The 24,236-nt window shown below is 36.3% G+C and overlaps 1 protein-coding gene across 2 annotated transcripts in view; it reads right to left on the minus strand.

Moving 5' to 3' along the window:
• The window catches only part of BMP2K (BMP2 inducible kinase), a 143,891-nt gene that overhangs the window by 2,090 nt on the left and 117,565 nt on the right, over window positions 1-24,236 (minus strand). The window contains exons 14-15 of one of the 2 annotated variants that reach the window (XM_066279868.1): window positions 21,731-21,888; window positions 13,129-13,239 (exon numbers count right to left, since the gene is read on the minus strand). In XM_066279868.1, the coding sequence (XP_066135965.1) occupies window positions 13,129-13,239; window positions 21,731-21,888 (269 nt within the window). The remainder of the gene's footprint in view (window positions 1-13,128; window positions 13,240-21,730; window positions 21,889-24,236) is intronic. The other variant, XM_066279869.1, reaches the window with a different exon arrangement.

Below are 24,236 nucleotides of genomic sequence, written 5' to 3' on the forward strand. Positions count from 1 at the left end.
CATCGGCCTTCTCTAGATGACACATCTTCCTTTAACTATCATTCTACACTACTGGACATTACATTAAAAGCAAATGCTACCCCTAAAAATATACTATGGTCACTATATGACTGGTAATAAAGCTGCTTTGTAATTTCATTGTATGGTATATAATATATACATAGTATATTAGTTTACATGAAAAGATACTGCCCTTCCACCAATACACTGGTATACTGAATTGATTTTCCAGAGGTAGGGATTAAATTAAATTGATCCAATCATATATCCATTCACCTTTCCCCCCTCCTTTGACTAAGATCACATATTTTCAAAACAATTATCTAGGAGCCCAGCTTACGGAGACAAATCTGGCAGTGGACTAATTTAAGATCCTAATTTAACACTCCTCAGCCCAACCCATTTACCCTCTGATGTTGGAGTGGAGAGTCCCAAACAGGAGTCTGATGTGTTTGGTGCTGTCCCCTTCTTGGCAGTGCATGCTCAACAGCCCCAGTGAAGAGAGAATGAAAAGAACACTCATCAAATGGCTAGTGCTTAAAACCTTCCAGGGGTTCTCCGAAGTCCCCAGGATAGTCTGTAGTCATGAAAACTAATTAGCTTATGATGTAAGGATTATTACTTTCCCATTAGTCACATGGTGCTCCTATGGCACATTCCTCTGAGTTATTTCCTTTTCTTTGAAAGTCAGCTCTGTTGTCTTCCCACCTCTGACAATTCTTTCTTGGTCATATTTGTAGAGACCTCTCTTTCACTAGTACCTCCTTAAACATGTATGTTCCCCAGGGTTCTGTCATTGGTTGACCTTCTCCCTCTGCGTGTCCTCCCCTGGGGCTTAATTACATCTGTTAATTGCCACATACACCATAATGACTAGATCTCTGGTACTTTCCATGAATACTTATCTGCCTTATTTATCTAATATTTGTCATGAATATGTATCCTACCAATACTTCAAACTTGATAAAATCAAAAGAAATCATCTTTCCTCTTACATGGGTTCCTCACCAGTTCCCTCTAAATTCCCTCTGAACATTTCTGTTTACCTAATTCTACAAACCAGCAGAAATCTAGAAATCATTTTCCCTCTTCCCACCAAATGGTGTTTTAAAATCTCTTGAATCTGTTCCCTCCTCTCCCTCTGCCAGCTATCTATTTCATTCCTCCATTATCTCTCATCTAGCAGCTCTTTAGCCTCTAAACTTGCCTATCTGCTTCAAGTCTCACATCCTTCACACTGTTCCTCTACCCTGTCACCAGAATGACTTTCCTGAAACACTAATCAGGTGGCTAGTGCTTAAAACCTTCCAGGGGCTCTCTGAAGTCCCTGCCCTCAGCCCACACAGGGTGCCCTGCTCTGTCTAGATCTGTTCTTCCCAGTTTGGCCTTGGACCCTGATGACTCTATCCTTCTTTATAGCCACACCCAATTCTCCCTACTCAAACTCAGAAACTGAATAGATTTGGATAAAGTGTTTCTTCTTTATTTTCTTTTTTAGCTATATTACTACCCAGCCTCTTAATGTTTGCTGTCAGAAACTGAGGAGCCTAATGGATTTAGGTATCCAGGAGCACTCTGCTGCTGTAACATCTTTACCATTTAGTACCTGAGTGTGACTGTCCTTCTAGCATTCCAAGTCCCACCTGACTGGCCCAGTGGACCTGACTGTATTTCAAGACCCAGCCGTGTCATAGCCCTTCAGAGGAACCCCTTGAAAAATTCCTCTATTTGGTGCTTCCAACGGACCCAGTACAAGCCTTACTTATATCACCTACTATACTGTATTACAGTTATTTGTTTTCTTGTTGGTTTTCCCTACTTGATTATGAGCGCTTAGACACCATCCTATTTATCATTTACTTCATGTATCATTCACTTCTACCCCAGCACTGTGCTGAATCAGTATTTGTTGAATGAAACAGTAAGGGACTACTCTGAGCTTACAGCAATGGACACAAACATGGTCAGTATATTCAGAATACAATCAAGTCCCATAGAAACATAAACCCTGAACATCTGGAGATGTTTTAGCTCAGAAGTCAGTCACACACATTTTTTGATTCAACAAAACCATTTTACAGGGTACGTTACTACATTCCATACATTGATCATACATACATTAGTAAAATAAATGTGCTCTCTCCACCAGGGATTTACAATCAAGTGTGGGGACGGAGTCTAAACACAAGCTGTGACTGGGGCTATGAGAGGACAGAGCAGTGGTGCAAGTCAGGGGCAGGAGGCACCACCTTCTCCGCACAGTCGGCCAAGGTCTCCCTGAGGAAGTGGCCTAACAGTGACCAGGAGCCAGTGTGCAAAGGACAGGCAGAAAGCTGCCCCAGGTGAGAGCTACAGCATGTGTGAAGGCCAAGTCAAGAGGCTGGTGTGTTTGAGGGACTGAGAACAGGCCACTGTGCCTGGAGCATAGTGAGCAAAGGGAACACGGGACAGTATGCAGTAGGAAAGGGGAAAGGACCAGACAGGGCAAGTCCCTTTATGGGCATGATAAAGAGTTTGGGTTTTGTTCTAAACTGTGTGGTGGGGAGCCGTTGCAGGCTTTATTTTAAATGGGTGTCATGATCAGATTGATATTTCAAAAAGATAACTGACTAAAGGGAAAGAACAAAATGGGATCAGGGAAGAAGAAGTTGTGGAATTCAAGTTAGAGATTATGGCTGAACAATGGTGGGGGGTGGTAAAAAGAAGTGGCAGAATAAGAAATTGGAGAGGAAAACCCTGGGTGGATGGTAGTGCTATTGACAGAGAAAAGAATGAAGAATAAATTGAGAAGTAGAGCCCATTATCAGGGTTGGTTTGGGGCACAAGGCTTGAGCAAATATCTATGGCTTGAGCACAATGGTTGGTTTTTAGCTGGATAAAGAGACTTGGAGCCATAGCCATACAGAGGGTATGTAGAGGGTCCCAAGTCTGAAGGAAATCATCTAGGAAGAATGTACACAAGAGGAAAAGGGAATCCAACACTGAGCCCTCAGGTGTCAAACATTTAGAAGTCAGCAGAGGAACCTGCACAGCAAACTGAAAAGTGCAAAAGAGGGTACCAAAACCAGGCACGTGCAAGCTTACAGGGCCAGACAGGAAAGTGTTTCCAGGGAAGGAGCTGGCCACTGAGCTGGGCAATGCAAACAGTTCCAGGGAACCGAGGACAGAGGACGGCCACAGGCTCTGGCCAGCTCCACAGTCTGTTGACAAACTTGGAAGTGAGGAGAAGGCAGGAAATCTAGTGGGGCTGAGTGAGGGAGAGAGAGGACATGGAGAATTCCATCAGGCTGTACTGAAATACAAATGTAATCTTCATCCACTATCCACCTGCAAGTTCCTGACCCCAGCCAAGAGCTATATGCTGTTTCTTTACACATTTGTAACAGGCTTATCTTAAATCCTAACAGCTTAAACCCAAATTAAATGCAATTTGACTTCTCCATGCAGCAAACTTCTGATATTAAAAACTAAAATTACTTTTAGATTAGTCATGAAACCTATTTTAATGAATTTTTTTTTCGAAAGCAGAAGATGTAATGGCAAAGACATGTTGTCCTCCCTCACTTTGGGAAAATTTCCTCTACGGTGCATTACAGCATTACCTCCTCCAGCAACTTATCCACCCAGAGAAACAACACAATGTGCACCCCTCGTGCCTGCTCATGCATGCCTTCGGGAACATTCCAGCATGCTTCCCAAAGTGTATTCTGCAACACACTATTTCCGCAACAAGAACCAAACAGTTCTACGGTGTCCGGCCACTGAGCTTCGGAAACGCTGCACTGTGCCGTCCTGCACCTCTGCGCACCTAGAAGCCGCTCGTTGCGTTCAAGGTGCTGTCAAGTCCTACACAAAAGAACCTGTTCAATTTTATGAAACCTAAAATCCCCAAATCTCCTCCACTACACTTTTATTTACATGTAATGCCTATTAACTTTTATAAACAATTTTTCCAAAAGCACTTTGGGGAAATGCTGCCCTACTAGCTCTCTGCAAAGATTTCCTTTTCTAGGGCACAGAGCTTTGTTCCTAGTTTTCTGGAACATTTAACATAGGACCAAATGCTTCAATTGACCTTTTTGTTATTCTTATATTTTAATCCCAGTCTTCTAAATTAACTGTTTCCTTTACCAAAGTAGCCATCACTGCTTCCCAAACACATTTGTCATTCTCTGCTTCTCGTTCTGTCTGTCCTTTGTCGGCATCTGGAAGTTGTATTAATAGAGATACATGTTTCTGGGTTGTAAAGGATTTATACAGATCAGTATTGTAATCGCCAGTGTGGATATAAATTTGTGATATTTTTTTCACTTACCATATTTAGTGCATCTTTTCAAATAGCAATAATAGTCCATCCAGTATTAATTCTGATAAACATGATAAGACATTGTATACATAACATTTAACTACCAATACAGCCTCTAGGGTGTTCCATGTCTTTAAGCATTTTAAGCAGAGCCATGAACATGCACTTTTTCTTTGAGATGGGGGAGAATAAAAATAAAGTTTTCCTTTTGAAATATCAATTTCACTTTATGGATTTACTGTTATTCCTCCCTTATGCATAATTAATACACAGCTAATAAAGTTAACCCAGTTAACAATCTCTGACACGATCATAGCTAAATGCTCTCTGTCCCCTCATATGTAATGAGGAATGTATAATATACATTATCATATTATGAGGGGACATTATAATACATTCTACTACATAAGATTGTTGTTCCCAGGGCAAGGCCCAACTCAATTACCTCGTCCATTATACTCCAACCTTCCAGCAACTTTTCTGGATTCAACAGCTGAAGGTGAATCTAAATGAAAGGAAAAGGGGGGAGAGGGAGAGAGGAGGGTGCAATTCTATGGCTAATTCAAGAGTAGTTCAGTCACTGTGTTAGACACCTGAAACTAAAATAATACACTGCATGTCAACTGTAATTGAAAAATTTTTAATTATTAAAAAAAAAAATAGTTCAGGTTTACTTTAGAAGGTGGCCAGAAATAAGTAGACAAACAAATATATATCCACACACCACATGGGTGCATTTTTGGATGCTGGAAACTATAGCTCTGATCTTTTTATAGCTAGAGTTGAGAGTACAATATAAGAAATTGAAAGGGGCTGCTTTCAAAAAGAACAAGAAAAGACACACACACAATGATCTATGCCATCTTTGTGGTTGCAGATTACTTCCCTGAAAAGTATGGGCAACTAGGGAAATCTTCTGTTTGTACAAACTAGTTTTATTTCTTTTATTACCTACCCTTCATAAAACAAAAGCAAGCAATCAAAAATATTTATCCAAATTCCCTTTTTTCCCCATATTCTCACCACCCACCCTGATACTGTGTAAATGTTTCTCTATTTCTCCATCTTTCCACTCCTTCATAAACCATAAATGGATATAGAAAGAGTATTAGTGAGCCTCTCTGACAAGCACACTAAGAGCAACCTAAATGCTAAGCGCCATTTAGCTCAGTTTACATGTGGTCTCTCTCCAGCACCTCCTGTTGAAGAAAAGTTATGATCCAAGCTCCGAATTACGACAATCCTAGATAAGGTGTCCTGTTCAAAAATAATAGCTATCTACTTAATTGTCGTTAATTGTAAAACTGTAGAAGGACTGAGAAAAAAATGGAATTATACAAAAATAAAAATTATTTCAATATATCCTAGAGCTTTTAGTCCTAATCCTATAAGCACAAACAACTATCAGAATAAGTACTACAAGTTATAAAGTTGGTTACCAGCCACTCAAGGTATAGTACTTTAAAGTATGGCTTCATAGCTAAGAGTGCCACCAATTTTTATAATCAATTTATTTTTTGTAATCTTTCTATGCCTAAACATACTCCTGTAATTTAAAAAACAAACACCCACAAAAACGACCTCAGATATCCCTACTGTTTGCTCCTGGTGCCAAATTGCTTCCTCCAAGTTCTAACTATGAAATTTAAATCAGAATTATTTCACTATTTATATTAATTTCCCAAAAGTATAACCTAATTATGTTGTGTTGTAATTCAATATATCCTAGATCCTAATAATCTCTATAATTACTGAGATTTGTATTATTAACATAAAATGGCTGTTTCTCATGTAGGTGGAAAGGGAGTTATTTGTGGAATGAACACTAAGAACAAGTATTTAACACACAAATATCTAGAATGCGCTCAGGAGCATAATTCAATTTCATCTTTTCTCTATTAATTGATCTTGTAAAACACTGTAAATGTCATATATTACCCAATTTTTATTTGTGACTCAAAGCAGGGCTTCCTTACACTAAATACAGGAAAATGATTTAGGTGGCTTCTAGTCAGGAGATTCTGTATTTCTGTTTTGTGCCTTGAAACTACAAATTTCAGCTTTTTTGAGTATCCCTCATCTTCTGAAGTAGAGTTTGATTGCTGAGAAGTGGCAAACCCAGTCAAAGCCAAATCCTGAGAACAAGGTGAGTGGCTGAGAGCGACAATTCAGATTTGGGTAAATTATCAAGAACTGCATTAATAAGTTATGAAGTCTTACATTATCTTGTGTGACATGTGAACTCTTTCTCACGGAAATTCCAAATTAGGTATTGAAAAAACAGAGCAATGGAAGTCAAAAAAGTTGTTGAGAGAACTAGTACTTATCTTCACTGATTTCTAGCTTAATGTACCTCAAATACAAAATTTCAAGATAGTTCAAAGCTAAGTAAAGTAGTGTGTCAACTATTCAGTATGGTCAGTAAAATAATACGCATTTACTAAGTAAGTGAAATACCAAATTAATCATGTGGTTAACAGTCTGTATAAAATATATATAGTATACTTCCCTTCCTTCATTAGCATAGGAGACGAAATAAAAGTGTCCTTGGATGTCTTGTTCTCATTTGGAATCATGCATTACTAGTGAGTCTCATTTTCCTCGTCTGCATCTGCCTCAGAGAGTTGTAGCAGGGATTCAAGTGAGAAAACTGCTCATACATAAACTGCTTACAACAGTGCTGGCATGTTGCAGGTACTCATTAAAGGGCTGTATTGTTGTTCTTGCTAATGTTTTTACCATCATTTTATAATTATGGAGTACCTCCTATATACTTCCATATACTTTGAATGGTACTGAGAAATAAATCCAAAGAGGAATAGTAGTAACTAATACCCTCAAGTGAACAAATGCAGGGCCAAAGGTTTTTCATACATTATCTCTTAACTCCCTATTAGGCTCCCACATTAGCATAAAAATGATCTATAAGATTTGCTATGATCTTTCTTCTTCACTTTTATCAACTACAGCTTCAAAATTGTTCCCCTTGCTTTTCATGTCAGATCACTATCATGACTTCCTACCACTGTTACCACCCAATGCTCATTCCATTGCTTTCTCTTTCCATTTCCTTCTATTGATGACTTTAATCCTGTTTCATAGCTTCAACTACATCTTGAAAGCAAAAACCAAGAATGAATTTTTAGATATCGTCCAATCTCTTTTTATACATAAAGAATTTGAAACTATAGAAAATTACTTGCCTGAGTTTAAGGCCATCCATCAAGGCCATAGTGACTTCTCTGCTGACGCCACTAGTTTAAAACTCTCATCTATAAATTCTACAATTAAACTACTCATAGAATATCATCACCAACAAATATTGAGTATGGTGTATCATCAACCACCTGCAAAATACAACCACAGGCTTACTTTACATTTCTTTAGTATCCCCTTTACAAAGCCTTGCCTGAAAAGTTAAAAAAACAAAACAACAGAATGGGCATTGCATTGTTTCTGTTTCAGCAAATAGTGTTTTGTTGAACTGTCTGATAAATACCTTGAGTTGAGTATTGTATTAGGGTTAAGTTCTAGAAATACTATAAGGCTTATTCAAAATGAAAGAATACTCAACTTTACAAAATCCATGGATGATAAACACCCAAAAATAGCCTTAGTTACTTCATCTACAAGGAAAATAATGAAAATTAACTGATAAAGCTGAACACTGAACAATATTTATCTAATTTAATAAAAGCTCATTAGGTATTAGTGTGTGTGTATGTGAGAGAAAGATATTAGATTACTGAAGTATACTCTGCTAAGGAAGTCATTCATCAAGGTACTGTATGGAATACAAAGATGAGTAAGACAATTTCTGCCCTCAGGAAGCTTATTATTGACTTTGAGAGCTATGAAACCCATCTACTAATCCTGACTCTCGTGGTCTTGAAGATGACTGGCCAACGTGAACAATTGGAAGGTTCTGAAGAACAAGTTTACCTAACCAAACAAAATTAAGAATATAAATTCATCCTTTCCATGCTTGAGTTTCATAAAAGGAAATTTTTAGATGTTAAAATTATAGTGTTACACAATCCAAAAGATTCTAAATTCAAAAGCTAAAATTTGTAGTCAACTTTCATAGATTTTCACATATTAAAATATTCATTTAAATAAATACTTCATATAAAGAATGAGATGTTAGGTAATGCCACTCTATTTTAAATATTACAAATGATATATTCTTAAATCACATAAATGAACCTTCATAAACAACCTAAAAAATTCAACATATTTAGAAAATGTCAAAAATAAATGTGAGAGAGGGACATGTTTGCCTCCTACTATTCACGTTATCTCTCGTCTAATCACGTTTCCACCTTTTAGAAGACAGTTCATTTAGTTATAAAACAGGTGGTACATATTTAATCATATAAGAAGCTTCCAGTTTCAAGGAAATTTTGTTTTGATGTTCCTTTCTTTGCTATTAGATTATACAGGATAAGGGGCTTGAAACTGCTATTCTAATTACATGCCTTCTGTTGTCTCATCATTTATGACATAGGGAGGGGCTGAGGCTGTAGACTTTAAAGCTCACTTTGAATTGGAAGCATACTGCCCACCATCATTTACCAGCGATTTACCATGCCAGGCTGAGATTAGAGGATTAGAAGGTTTTATTAAAATCTATACTATTTCTCTGACCACAGGCCAAGTGACAAGACTGAGTATAAGAAAACAATCATAATAGTTGTAAACAGTATTTCCCAGCCAGATTAAAAATGCTGTAAAACAGACATTTTTAATATGTTACTCGTATTATTGTAGATTTTTATTTAAAACAGGACACTTAAAACGTTGTTTTGCCGAACAGTTTAAAATTAGACACAGCTAGATTCCTATTTACACACTATCTAACCTTAAGCAAGTCATTGGTGCTCTCTGAGCACTCACTTTCCACAGTGTACATACGGCAAAAGATTCAATAAATAGTAAGCGTTATTGTTAACAGCCTAGAATAGAAAAATTCTTGATCTTCAAAAATTAAATTCTACAATCTAAAGATACAAACTATTCATCATGACTTATAAAATGATACAGCGCTTGGGTTGACAAGTATTTGCCATATATAATGGGACCTTTCTATAACCCTAAACTCAGTTTAACTTATAGATGATGAGACCCATGAGCTGGGCCTGGGGTTTGGAAGAGTAGGAAAAGTTCACCAAACCTAATTAAAAATGAAAAACAGTGCAAAAAATCTAAAACTTCAGTGACATAATTCATATGGCCTATATGTCAACAAAATTCTTAAAATACTTCCAGAAACTGTGTTTATTAAAATTAGGTAGCCCACACTATAAAATAATTCACAAAGCCACACACTCTAGGTTGGTAAACTAACTGTAAAATGATGCCTTGGGGAGAAGAAAAGGCATGTGGGTTTCAGGATGGGATGAATACCAGACTTTTAATATGACTTTTATGTGAATACTGTTTATTAGTGCTTTAATAAAAATAGACACAGTGCTATTAAAACAGTTCTAGTAATGCAAGGCTTCATAAATAGGTTCTACACTAGAGGAGAGATAGACAGACTCTAGCATGTACCCTGACCCGGATTCACCTGACAACCCATCTCAGGCCAATACTTGAACCAATCGAGCCACTGGCTGCAGGAGGGAAAGAGAGAGAGAAGGGGGAGAGAGAGGGGAAGAGAAGCAGATGGTCGCTTCTCATGTGTGCCCTGACTGGGGATCAAACCTGGGATGCCAATACGCTGGGCAGATACTCTATCCTCTGAGCCAGCCACACACAGCCCAGCTTCTATACTTTATTTAAAGGTTTCAGTTAGTAGCTGAGAATACTAGCTCATTATTATTAGAATCTTGTACTAATACAGATACTATCTAAAACTGGAAAAAGTGGGAAAAACAAAATAAGCATGCTATATTAAAATGCCAAGAGTAAAAAATTACTTCTAGGGAGTTTGAACAGGGAAAGGAGACAGGGAGATAGGAGGCAAATAATTTTTTTTCAAACTTTGTTAAATCCAACTTTCTGAGGTACACAATATTTTAGGTTTTAAAATTTAGTTTATAATTTTTTTAATTATAAAACAAAAACAAAGTAAAAACTAATCCATTATTGTTTCAAAGTTAAGATTAAAAGATTTAATTTTTTTTTCTTTCAAAATAAAAAGCATAATGCCTAATAAAACCAGTGTATCAGGAACACGATGAGGACAGTGGGCCTTCTGAAATGTACTTTATAAAAAGACTTCAAACTTGCTCAATTCTATAGCATTTGGCCTCACAACTGAATTTATTTTATTCTACAGTAGCATTCTTCATATGGCTTAGCTAAAATTAAATATGTTCAGTAACTGTCAACTCTCAGATGGAAGTAAGATGGCTTACATATCATTCATGTATTGCGCACACGCACACTCACTCACTGAATAGTAGTTCCTTGCCTTTCCTCTTTCTAGCCCAACAAATCTCCAGGTGTTCACAATGTAGCTAGAATATATATTCGTTGGACAGAAAATTCCTTTTTCTTTTTCCAATTTCTTTCTAGTTTATGGAGAAGTTCATTTTTATTCCAAAAGATTCAGTTATTTTACTATTAAGGGAAAATGAATGTCCAAAATATTTTTACTGAAAAATTATATATAACAAAGCATTTCTAAGCTTGATAATAAAGTCAGTTATTTTTAGATTTTTATTCTAATTACATATTTTGGGTCTGATAAATATAAATTATAATGCTATTATACCCAAGTGATTGCCTTCTCTTCTCTCTCTGGAGGCACATTTCTCTTATAACCATTCCCTCCTTTATTCCAGCCTATGTACTCAATTTTTTATAACCAAGCTACTGCAATGTTCATGTTCACACTAAATCTAAAAAAGATATTCTGGAAGCATTTTTGTAGCATTTATATCAAAGGGCATTTTTTAAGGTCACTGTCCTAACACTAAGGGATATAATGTTTAGGAAGTCTCATAATTTGTCCATATATCCAATGAACATTATTAAGTAGTTACTGGGTTGGCCACCAAACAGGATTCAAAGATAGACAATTCATATTTTTAACCCTCAATAATTGAGCTTAAAAATCTAACAGAGAAGTTAGATACAGTGAAAAGAGAAAACAAGTAACAGTAGCAGCAATCAAGTTTAAATCTGTGAGCATATTTCTAGCTACAGAAATCATAAGTCAACTCCAAAATAAGTGTGCCCAGGGAAAAGGCAAATCACTGAGGCTCACACTAGTTCCTGATCCTGCTAGTCACTTTCCCAGGGTTCCTTTAGAAGCTCTTCAAGAACAGAGAGGTTACACAGACATGTGCAAACCTGCGAAGTATTGTACAACTCCATCTAGAATATGAAAAAAAAGCTAGTACTAACACAACTTTCTACCTCAAATAGATCAATATCTGAAGTCACTGAGTACTATGAGAACATATAAAGGCCATTTAGAGATCATTTTTAAAAAATGTAACATTTGTATAATCTATTGGGAATGTGAGGAAACACATCTACGCAGATTAACTAAATAGATAGTAAACTGTTCTCCCAATTAATTAGGTCACTCATGAAAATGATAATTAGAAGAAAATGAGAAGAATATTAACTCTTGTCAACAAGTGGCAAAGAGTAAACCATGGAACATGCAAGTATGTAGAAACTCTCTATCATTATGCTGTATATTCTGGATAACCAAATCTCAATGTTGAAAAGCTCTAACATTGCCTTGATGTATTCATCAGAAATCCTGAACACCTATTTCTTTCGTTAAAAAACAAAACAAAAGAGCAGTCTCCCATGCAAGTAAAAGCCAGGACGAACCCTGCTTAGCTTCGGAGATTAGGCGTCTACAGAATAGTACGGCCTAACACGCAGCTGTCAGCTCACCTATATCTTATTTTGGCTATACATTCCTAAGGTTTTTGTTGTTGTTGTTCACCCTTGTGTGTATTGCTTTAAATGGTAGTGATAATGTTACACATGTAACCTGCCTAAGTGAGAAATAAAAGGAATAGAACCAAATAACATCACTGACAGTTACCTTGAATATAAAAGGTGGGTAAAAGTAGGTTTACAGTTATCAGTACACAAAACACACAGTAAATAAAGTTATTAGTCTTTTTCCATACGAACAAACTATATATAAACCTACTTTTGCCCATCCCTGCAATAAACAAAACCTTTACCTTCTTCTTAAGCCTGATTTCTTCCAATATATTCCCCTTTCCCAAGATTAAACTCATATTTTCCATTATAACTACATGAACATAAAAAGCCATTTATGCCAAAGGGAGATCCTATTCCATTCCAATATCCTCAATACTGTTAACTGGATGAGTACTTTGAAAATAATACTACAAATACTTTTAAATGGTGAATAATATTTAAATTCTGGATTGAAATCAAAGCAAAGATGAAGAACAAGAGTAGATAATTAATGATTGTGGCAATATAATTTTTTCAAATGCAACTATGATAGCATGTATAAACTAGGAAAATATAGGATTTTTAAACAAAATTAAACATAAAAATACCTTTTTATGTATTTTTAATATATAAACAAGACATTTTTAGGCATGGAGTTTTTTTCAACAGTATCCAATAATAAAGGCAAAAAGAAACAGTTCTGATTCTATTATGTAAATCAGCATTTTTCTACATTGGCAAAAAATACAACTGAATGACATTAGGAAAACTAGGATGGCTAAAGATTAAAATAATTTTTAATTCTATTTTCTAAAACTAACACCTGATTCTTACTTTGGCCTTATATTAACATTTATTGTTCTTAGTCTTTCTCGTGTGTATTTTTCGATGACAGCGATGATGTTACATATGTAACTTGCCTGAGTGAGAAATGAAAGGAACAGAACCAAAAGGATCTTCTGGAGGATGTTTATGTGGAGCAGAAAGTGGGTCTACATTCTTATCTGAGGATGCTCTCTCCTCCAGCCTGTCTGCAAAAATAAGATGAAACAAAACAAAAAACAAAATAAAAACAAAACAGTCTTTAAAAAAATTTTAAGTGGTTTACAGTATAAATAAAAGTGAAAATTAAACAAAGGAACACCCTTTTGAACAATAGTAGGTTCAGAGTTCATTTTTATAAGTATTAGAGGTTGTCCAGAGTTTAATACATATTTGTTGCTACAAAGGCAAGCTTAACCATGTAATCTCAGGGCTATTTCACTAACAGCAATTAACTTACTACCTGGTTTGATTTATTTAAATACCAATTGTCTTCAATTTGCAACATATTGGATCTGGACTTAAACCCAGCTTACTAAGCAGAGGCTTATTTGGTAGATTAGCTCCATAAATACATATGGGAAAAATATTGCAAATGGTCTCTCACTGATAAAATAAGTAAATCTATTACCTAATGGCAGTAAAAAGTAATTCACTATATTTTACTCTATTGTTCATTTCTCCTATTATTTATAGTTATTAAACCAGTCACGCCCTGGCCGGTTGGCTCAGTGGTAGAGCTCGGCCTGGTGTGCAGAAGTCTCGGGTTTGATTCCCGGCCAGGGCACACAGGGGAAGCACCCATCTGCTTCTCCACCCCTCCCCCTTTCCTTCCTCTCTGTCTCTCTCTTCCTCTCCCGCAGCCGAGGATCCATTGGAGCAAAGATGGCTCGGGCGCTGGGGTTGGCTCCTCGGCCTCTGCCCCAGGCGCTGGAGTGGCTCTGGTCGCAACAGAGCAACGCCCCGGAGGGGCAGAGCATCACCCCCTGGTGGGCAGAGCATCGCACCCTGGTGGGCGTGCGGAGTGGATCCTGGTCGGGCGCATGCGAGAGTCTGTCTGACTGTCTCTCTCCATTTCCGGCTTCAGAAAAATACAGGAGGAAAAAAAAAAACCCATTCACATACAAACAGGTACAAAGATATAGATATCTCTCTACTAAACACCTTAATGACATAGTTTACTCATCCAACAAATATTTTAGCATCTATATTGTTCAGATATAGGCACTGTTCTAGGCAGTGGGCATGTAATATCAAACAAAACAAAGATGCAATAAGTAAATGAGAAATATATATGCAATATGTTAAAAACAAACCTATAAAGAAAAATGTAGTGAAGGGTAAAAGGAACTAGAGAGATACTCTTTGGATGGCTCTGGGAAGGGTCCTGAGGTTCTGTACTCAACAGGTGCAGGTGATGCAGTAGAACTGGTCCAAGGAGCACGGCCTCAAGAAGGCAAAACCCTAGCAGGGGTCCCCAAACTTTTTACACAGGGGGCCAGTTCACTGTCCCTCAGACCACTGGAGGACTGCCACATACAGTGCTCCTCTCACTGACCACCAATGAAAGAGGTGCCCCTTCTGGAAGTGTGGCGGGGGAGGGGGGGGGCGGATAAATGGCCTCAGGGGGCCGTAGTTTGGGGATGCCTGCAGGCTAGAGTCTACAATATCCTGAATATACTTAATCACTGCCATGAACTAATTCTTTAAATATCTTTATGATGATGAATATAATTACTAGCTTTTATGGCTAAAACTAACTGCAAAATCCACACGAAGCTTCAGACATGACGCTTCAGGTTGTGTAAATTTTTACTTAAAATTTTGTTGAAGCACAAATAAATCCTTTGTTAAAGAAACACATCTGACAGTTGATTTCTGTAAAAACAAAACATCCCAAAACTTAAGAGCTACTTTTCATATCTAATACTGCAACAGGTAACAATGACATTTTATTTTAGGTGTTCTTTTCAAGATATTGACTGTATAGCTGATTGAGGAAAACATAACAAATGCTAATTGTACTATAAAAAAAGGTTTTTTAAAAAATATTTTGTTGTTTAACACCTACTAAGGAGAGAAGTCAGTCTCTGCATATTCCATTGCGTGTCCATTACTCAAAGTCAGTACAATATACAGATCGGGTATCATAGAAATCTACACTTAAAACCTATGCAGCCTTATTAACCAATGTCACTCCAAAATGAAATAAATTATTTAAAAATCCGAACATTAAAAAAAAAGAGAAGTTAGTCTCATATATTTCTGAAGGAAAAAAAAAGACTGAAGAATACTTTACATCACTGGTTTTCAACGTTTTAATACTTGGAAACCAGTGAAAATAGGAGAATTATTTTGGGAACTGCTAAGGCAGAAATCACTCTGAGCATAAGTGAATTTGACTAAGATCAAGGGTCTATAATTATACAACATCAGGGTGGTTAACTCTTTCTCGACTGGCACAGAATTTCAGGCAAATCGCTCTGTGGACCGGCAGATGAAAAACATTGCTTCACATAACCACGGACCTTTTATTTATTGTGGTGGGAAGCCATAATCAAACTGCAGAAGAGGCCTAAGAAACACTGAACCATGGAGGGTACCTGTGGTTACCGTTATCAGGCCCTGAATGTATTTATAGAGTAACTTTAAAACCAGAGATTGTTCCTTGTATCAGAGTCCTCCTAGACTTCCCCATCCATTCTTCATTTCCCAAATTCTGGTGCATAAAAGAATGAGGACAGAGTAAAGGGGGAGGTGCAAAAGGACAAATGGAGAGACTGTCTCAGAGTCATAGCCAAGCCATATCACTGTCTAAGAGCTCTCATTCTTGAAAATCAAAACAGAGTGTACATATCGGTACTTAGGTCTCAATCAGGACCAGACTTCCTTTCTAAAGGAATCAATCATAACTGCCAGGATTCCTGTGTAAAATGTATCAATAGTTACCTGGGACCTACTACAGACTTAATGAACCAGAATATACAGGTAAGTACCTGGGAATCAGTATTTTAACATAATCTCCTGGATTATAAACTAATGTACCAATGGTTCCCAGAATATAAAAATGCAAAATTACCATTAAGTTCCTTAAATCCTCACATACTAGTGTATTACCTCCATTAATTTATGGTGGGTGAATTTACAAATAGCACCTTGTAGTTAGAATAAGAGTACAAACATTATCATGTAAGAGTAAACTAATATTTTTTATATGGGGGTTCCCCATAATTAAAAATATGGAGACACTGTTCAAAGCAAAGTTCATCTACCCAATTATTTCAAACCAAGTATCAGGATAAACTCACTATAAAATGAATCATGTTCTCATTGTTTCACAAAACATGGAATCAAATTTTCCACAGAAGATTCTTTTAAAAGTCATTCAGAGTTCCAAAGTTTACATGATAATCTGGGTCCCGGGGCACAAAATACAAAATAAATACATACATTAATATATTAAATGATCAATTACTTTTAAATAGAAACTAATGAAATAATATGTAGAGGTACTTTTTAAATAAAGACAACCCTAAAATGTATTTAAGTTTTATTATCAAATAATTGGTTTTCTTTATATTATAGTAAAATTTTTGTTTGATTTTCCCATATAAGAAACTTACCTCTCCCTGCCTTCTCAAAAGAATTGTGTTGGCAAAATTACAGATTTAAAAATCCTAGAATCAAAGTATATTCCATAATCTATTATCAGAAAAAATAAATTATTATAAAATGTTAATTTTGTGCCTTATGTAAATAACATCTTAAACAAAGGTTAATAAGATTTAAAAGTATAGTTGTCATTTGATACTTTTGAAACTGCTCTAATATATCTGAAAATTTCTGTTACCCTGTTCTGAAGGAACCGTAATAGGTCTGAATTAGCTTAAAGTGATGAGAATTAATGTTTTACAACATACTAATTACAGGGGATCTTCGAGTTACAACAGTCTCGATATATGACATTTCGAGTTTATGACATTCACTCCCATAAAAATTTATAAAAATTGAGACATCAGTGTTTCAGCTTATACCATTAGTATTGTACTTATGGACAACATGGGCAAACTAGTAGTTTGGTTGCACACAGTGGAAGAATACACAGTACAGTGTACAGTACAGTACATTTAGGTCCTTTCCCTTTTTCTGTAGCTTAATTGTGTTTTCTGTTCTAGATTACGATTTTACAACTGTGTTAGGATATGTAAGTGACTAAGGCTAGGGTGTGTTTCGACCTACACCAAAATTCAGGTTAAGTCACTGTTGTAGGAACGTAACTGTGAAGTAATCCGAGGACCCTCTGTACATATACAGATGATTATAAATTTTTTATTCTGTGGCTTCATAGAGAAAAAAAACACATTCAGTAGAATTTGAAAAACAGCCAGTCTCATTTCTTCTATTCTTCCTTTTAGTTTTGATAAAATTTTATTTATTTGTTTACTTACTTTTCGTGAAGAAAGGAGATGGGCAGGAGACAGGGACAGTCAGGAAGGAAGAAAGGTGAGAAGCTTCAACTTGTAGCTGCGACACTTTAGTTGTTCATTGATTGCTTTTTCATATGTGCCTTGAGTGGGGGTGGGGGTGGGAGGGCGGCTCCAGTTGAGCCAGTGACGCCTTGCTCAAACCAGTGACCTTAGACTTCAAGCCATCAATCTCTGGGCTCAAGTCAGTGATCATGGGGTCATGTCTACAATCCCATGCTCAAGCTGGCGACCTTGCACTCAAGCTAGTGAGCCTGGACTCAAGCTGGCACCTGTGGGTTTCAAACTTGGGTCCTGCATCCCAGGTCAACTGTGCCACCACCTGCAGGCAATTTTTATGTAGTTTTAAACAAACAAAAAAAATAAGTAAATAAGTAAATGCACCATCAACAAAATATAACAGTCCATCCCACTAAGTATTATTTTTAATTATCATGTAGAGCTGCAGAACTATTTGAACAAATGCAAGTTAAACATTTTCCCAAAGCAAATGCTTGTATTCTAATTAGCTTTTAATGTATTAAATACTATGACAGCCTGACTAAGCGGTGGCGCAGTAGATAGAGCATCACACTGGGGTGCAAAGGACCCAGGTTCAAAGCCCTGAGGTCACTGGCTTGAGCGCAGGCTCAGCCGGCTAGAGCGAGGCTCACCAATGTGAGCGCCGAGTCACTGGTTTGAGCGTGGGATCATAAACATGAGCCCATGGTCACTGGCCTGAGCCTAAAGGTCATGGCTTGAAGCCCAAGGTCGCTGGCTTGAGCAAAAGGTCACTCACTCTGCTGTAGCCCCCTGGCGAGGGCACATGTGAGATAGCAATCAATGAACAACTAAGGAGACTTAAGGAGCTGCAACAAAGAATTGATGCTTCTCATCCATCTCTCTCCCTTCCTATCTGTCCTGCTCTATCTCTCTCTCTCTATGTCTCTGTCACTAAATACTATGACAATTAGATTTCAAAAGTTTACATACTAATCTAGATATTTTAGTGCAACAGCCAATGAAAAATATTAAAAAAATTTTGAAATGTCACTGAGGCTAGCTTTATTAATAATGCTTAATTTTGATGTAATGTTTTGGTCTTAAATAGGAACAGGTTAAGATATTTCTGAACCATAAATAATATTCAGTTACACTAAAACTAAAAGAAAAAGCAAGAAGAATATGGTTTATTTTATGTTAATAATATCCCTTTGCCACCTGGTGTATAAAATCAACTTTTCTCAGAGATCATTAAATACCAGTTTTTGTTACAATTACTAATATTTTGAAATTTTAGTATTCAAAATACTGTATATGATTTTAAAATTACCTTCTGGATAATACACAGAAGTATTTCTTATACACCATATCCTTTTCTTTTAATAAGTGATCACATGTCATTTTAAAAATAAAAGCTGAAATAGGAATATATACGTATTATTGTGAGCAATCACTATATGGGCAATGGCTGTATTTTTAAGGACCACACATAAAGGTATTAAATTTCTCACTGGAAAGCATCATATAAAACAAATATAAATTATTTTAGAAAGGACTTTAAAAATTCATGATTAATAAATACCTGAGGGAACAAAGATGAATTTAGTATTTCAAATGAATCAGTAATTTATTTATTCATCTAGGGAAAAGTTGTTAGAAACAGAGGAACCAATCAGCATTGATCAACAATGACCTTCCATTACACTGTTAGTTTTCTATCAAAACTCTTAAGTTCTAGAAGAGATCTTTGTCTTTGTCTATCAGTATAATTTAAACCTGATCAATCAACAAAAGGAAGTACTAGATACTTTACTACTTATGAATGAAAGAGGAACTAGAGATGACTGAATATACAGTTAAGGAAAACTTTGGGAAGAAGACTTTCTAAATTATATTCCATACATTACTGAACTTTTCATAAACTTTATTAAAGACACATTCACCTTTTTTGAACCCCATTATAATGACTATCAATTATGAAGGGGAAAACAGACATTATTCCTTGCTGTTACCTGTCACTCTTGCTGCTGTGTTTGCTGACAAGTCCCTTCTAATTTGGTTTTGAATTGCCAGCTGAGAGCCTGATAGTTTAAGCATAATTTGTAGATGCTGGGTAAAGGAAAATAACCTCGTAAGTTGGAGCCTAAAGACTTATATAGAAGGTGAGAAAAAGAAAAGTGCCACTTTATTGAGTGTCCAGACTCTTTAAAGACATTATTTCATTTAATTTTCTTGAGAACTCTATGAGGTAAAGCATCATTATACTCAGCTTTTAAAAGAGGATGTAAGACAGCAGGTAAATGACTTGACTGAGATTACAACCTAGCTAAATGGCACTGTCAGGGATCAGAATTCCTATTTGATGGTGCTAAGTGCCCATTTACATCAGCCTATGACAGTGAATTACATAAATCAGGGACCATCTGGGCAGTTTTCCAAATGGATGAGATGCTCCAAATCCTACCTTCACACAAAGTTCCTCCTGCACTTTCACCTAGAACTTAACATCTTTCTATAATTAACACTGCAGTGAAGTCTGAACTCTCTTTGGCATACATATGTGTGCACAAACTCATACACAAATTATACATTATCTGACCTTGAAGTTCGAAAGCAAATAGCTGGTTAAGAACTTTACGTGCTAAACCACATTTTTATGAAGTTCTGTATACATAAATATTTGTACACCATTCTTGCCTATTTGAAGTAAATAAAACTTGGGTATCATTACAAATTCTAGGAAGCTTAAAATAACATATTTTTATAAGGTCAAAACAATGTGAACACTTTCTCCATTCCATAAATTGATTTTTTTAAAAGGAGTGTTTTACCCAAAGAGTAGAAAATACTGATTTAGCAAATCCTTGGTTACTATCATGGTCAGATACAGTAAAATTAATATTTTAATTTTTCCTATTGCTTCAAAAATAATCCTATAAATTATAATGATCCGGTTATACCCTGTGTCTCCCTGCCAACACTCAAAAAGAGTGACTTTGTTTCCTTTTTTAAAACCTTGCATTTGAGGGTTACTCACATAAATTATAGGGAAAATATCAAACAAAAAAAGTTGTGGTTAAAAAAATTTTTAATAAAAAAATGTAAGATAGGTTTTACCAAAATTAACAAATCTTTATTAAAGGCTCAGAACTCATTTTATATCTGCATTTACTCATTAATTTAATTTTTGATAATCATATAACCAATATGTAAAATACAATTCAAATCCCAAACAACTATTCTTACATTAATACAGGACATTTAAATTTTTACATAAAATATATACCAATTTGGAACAAAGCATTTCATCTAATAAATGTTCTCATAAGGCCAGTTATCTAAAATGGAATAGAATAGGAACTCTCTAACTAGGAACCATTAATATCATCTTTTCACATGCAAACATGGGTCAACACTCTTGGGATTTATGGGCACATGTGTCCGTACACACATACACACACACACACACACACACACACACTTCAGAAAACTAAAAACTATCTACATATTCCAGAAGTAAACTTTGTTACTATTTGGCAACCTCTTCAAAACACTCCACAGTTCCCTTTAAAACAAACAAACAAACAAAGGAAAAAAAACTTCCAAAATAAGTATGGCGAGGCTTGACACATATTTGGTCGTTTAAGAAAAGGCAATGATTCCAAGTAAAAAAACATTGAGATATTGAATTTAAAGTGGATAAGAATTTATTTAAATTTTGCCATATCAGGATAACAAAGCAACCCTTCTTTGTCACCACTCATTAAAGGGCATCACAAAACATTAACATAATGTAGTAGCCCATGTTTTCTTTCAGGCACTTTCAAAGGGCATCTCAGACCAACAATATCTTACTGAGTGTGCAGAAAAACAGAGCTGCAAAATGATTATTATTACTAAGGCAAGATACTGTCTCCTTTTTTATTTGAACATTAATTTTCCATGTTTTGGAGAAATGCTAAACTTAACATTCAAAGATATGCAATGTATTTATTTATGTGTTAGGAATCAGCGTATTATCAGCAATCTTGTATTTAATAGCTACTATCAAGCAATTGATTTCTAATGCACACCACAGAGTTTGATAGTATGTGTAAAAGAAGATGGCCTGATTTTTGCCCTCAAATGCGCAAAAAGAATTCTCTATCCCCTTAAAACAGTCTTTGGCCTTGCTGAACAATTATAGAGCTGTTATTTTACTGTGAAGCAAAATAAGCCTTCAAGTGTCCCTTACTTGATCTTAGAAGGTCGAATTCTCTGTCCAATAGTTCTTCTTCTGTTAACTTGGAGAAATTATCCTCTCCAAAAGGATTCCACCCTGACATATCAGGTGGGTTACTGATGTTCTTTTGATTTGTAATATTTGCAACTGCCTCTTTATCAGCAACTGACCTAGAGTAATAAGAGAAGGGGGGAAAAATTAAAAAAAATTAGGATTGACATTTTTAAATGCCTACTTTATAAATGTTTAGAAAAGCAGATTGTTGCATTATGAAAAAAATGGCAGTAAGGGCACAGATTGAGAAAAAGACCAGCTGGGATTTACAGAGGCTCCGCAGAGTATTTGGCTGTGTGCCCCTGGCAAGTACCGTAACCTCTCTAGGTCTCAGCCTCCTCACCCATAAAACAGGAGTAACATATCTACCTCAAAGGATTACTGAGAAGAGTAAATGATTTAATGCATGGCAAAAGAGAACAGTGTCTGGTAAAAAAATAATAATAATAGTTAAGTACTCAACAAATATTACATATTATTACCATAGTGAACAATCCTTAAAGTGAAAATCAGTAGCCATATCACACAATTATCTCTCTAAAATCCCCACTGAAGATGACCTTATGTCCTGGTTATGTTGAGAAACCACAGTAACTTTCCTTTTGACAAAGGCATTCTCTCTATAGCTATCAACAAATGATTAACTGCTACAATTTCCTTATGAATTAACTAAAACTAAATGAAGATTATTTTCTATATAGGATATATTTCAGGGTGTTTAAGGTTATCTACAGTCTGGAGCCTGGGACCACTGGTTCTATCAAAGTTATCTAATCGGCCTTTTAGCTTTCAAGACAAGATGAGAGTCTAAAGACGTCTTAACTTAAAAACCCCTGGGTACCTTTCCCTTCAATCCAGCCTGCAAATTCCTGCTGTAGCATAGGGATGAGATAATACTATCTAATAAAGTTGTCAAGTTCATTTCTAATTTATATCCAGATTTTCTAACATTGGTAATTGAGAAACAATCTCTATGTTGTTCTAAAGAAATATCTCAATTTTGTAAGTTTTGACCTCCCCTTTAAATTCACCTGTCTCATAGGAGCTCGCCGCCACTGCCACCACACAGGTCTTAAAGGGGAAGAGAGGGCAAAAAGTTGCTCATTTTATCCCCTAGAGACCAATCCCACTTAGTATAGCTAACCCAAGAATGTAATGTTCAAACAATTAGTGAAAGCTAGAGAAAAATAAATATAGTGAATGCCCAACAAGATAATAAATATAATTCAGTTTAGAACTCACTCTGGGAATGTGTCAACCACCAAGGCTTAAGCCTGCCTCCATATGACAGATACCCATCTCTAATTTAAAAATTATCTTTACGGACTTTCAAGACTTTAAGAAAAATGAGCATTCCCCTCCTTCCTGTCAATAATCCCTTTCGCAACATTCGGATTCCCTGATTCTTTTTCTTCCTGTCCTGGGATAAATTAATGGATTTTTCTTGGTAGAATGTAATTCAGTGGGGCTGGGAGGAACCTTGGACAGGTGTGAAATACTTCTAAAAGTTCTCTGACACTCCACCCTTCCAAGAGGAGAAGCAAAAATTTCCTGCCCTTGACTGTGAACTAGATGCAGTGAACTAATTCTAACCAATAAAATATGCCAGAAAAGTATCAGTATGTGATTTCTGAGACTAGGTCTTAAATGCACTGCAGGTTCCTTCTTATCCTCAGGTCATTCATTCGGGGAGAAACCAAACCAGAATAAATGATTCCCTGTTCAAAATAGTGTTTGACTTTGCTAATAGAATACTTAAGCAGGTCTTGGCCAGTTGGCTCAGTGGTAGAGCATCAGCCAGGCCAGCCGTGTGGATGTCCAGGGTTCAATTTCCAGTCAGAGCACACAGAAAAAAGCAACCATCTGCTTCTCCACCCTCCCCTTCCCACAATGACGACTCAGTGCCCTCTGCCTCAGGTATTAAAAATAGCTCAGTTACTGAGCAATGGAGAAATGCCCCAGATGGGCAGTGCATCATCCCAAAGGGGGCTTGTCAGGTGGATCCTGGTCAGGGTGCATGCATGTGGAATCTCTCTGTCTCCCCTGCTCTCAATTAAAAAAAAAAAGAAAAGCATACATAAGTACATAAGCAGTATTTTGGAGAGATTCACATGGCAGAGAACTGAGGCCTCCTGCCTAAAGCCATGAGTGAGCCATTGTCTCAACAGGTCCTCCAGACCAGTCAAGCCTTCAACTGACTGCAGCCATAGCCAAGATCTTAACTGTAACCTCATAAGAGACCTTTCCCTGGACATTACCATACAGCTCAACTTCTCCTAAATTCCTGATCTAAATCAGTGTGTGAGATGTTTATCATTGTTTTAAACCACTAAATTTTGCAATAATTTATTATGTAGCAAGAAATAACTAATACATATAATAGGCAATTTATATCGTAAGAAGATAATATAGGCACAGATGTTTAACTATTATTTAAATATGGTAATACTCTCCAATAGTCATA

The sequence above is a fragment of the Saccopteryx bilineata genome, chromosome 5 (genome assembly GCF_036850765.1).
Source record: "Saccopteryx bilineata isolate mSacBil1 chromosome 5, mSacBil1_pri_phased_curated, whole genome shotgun sequence".
Lineage (NCBI taxonomy): Eukaryota > Metazoa > Chordata > Mammalia > Chiroptera > Emballonuridae > Saccopteryx > Saccopteryx bilineata.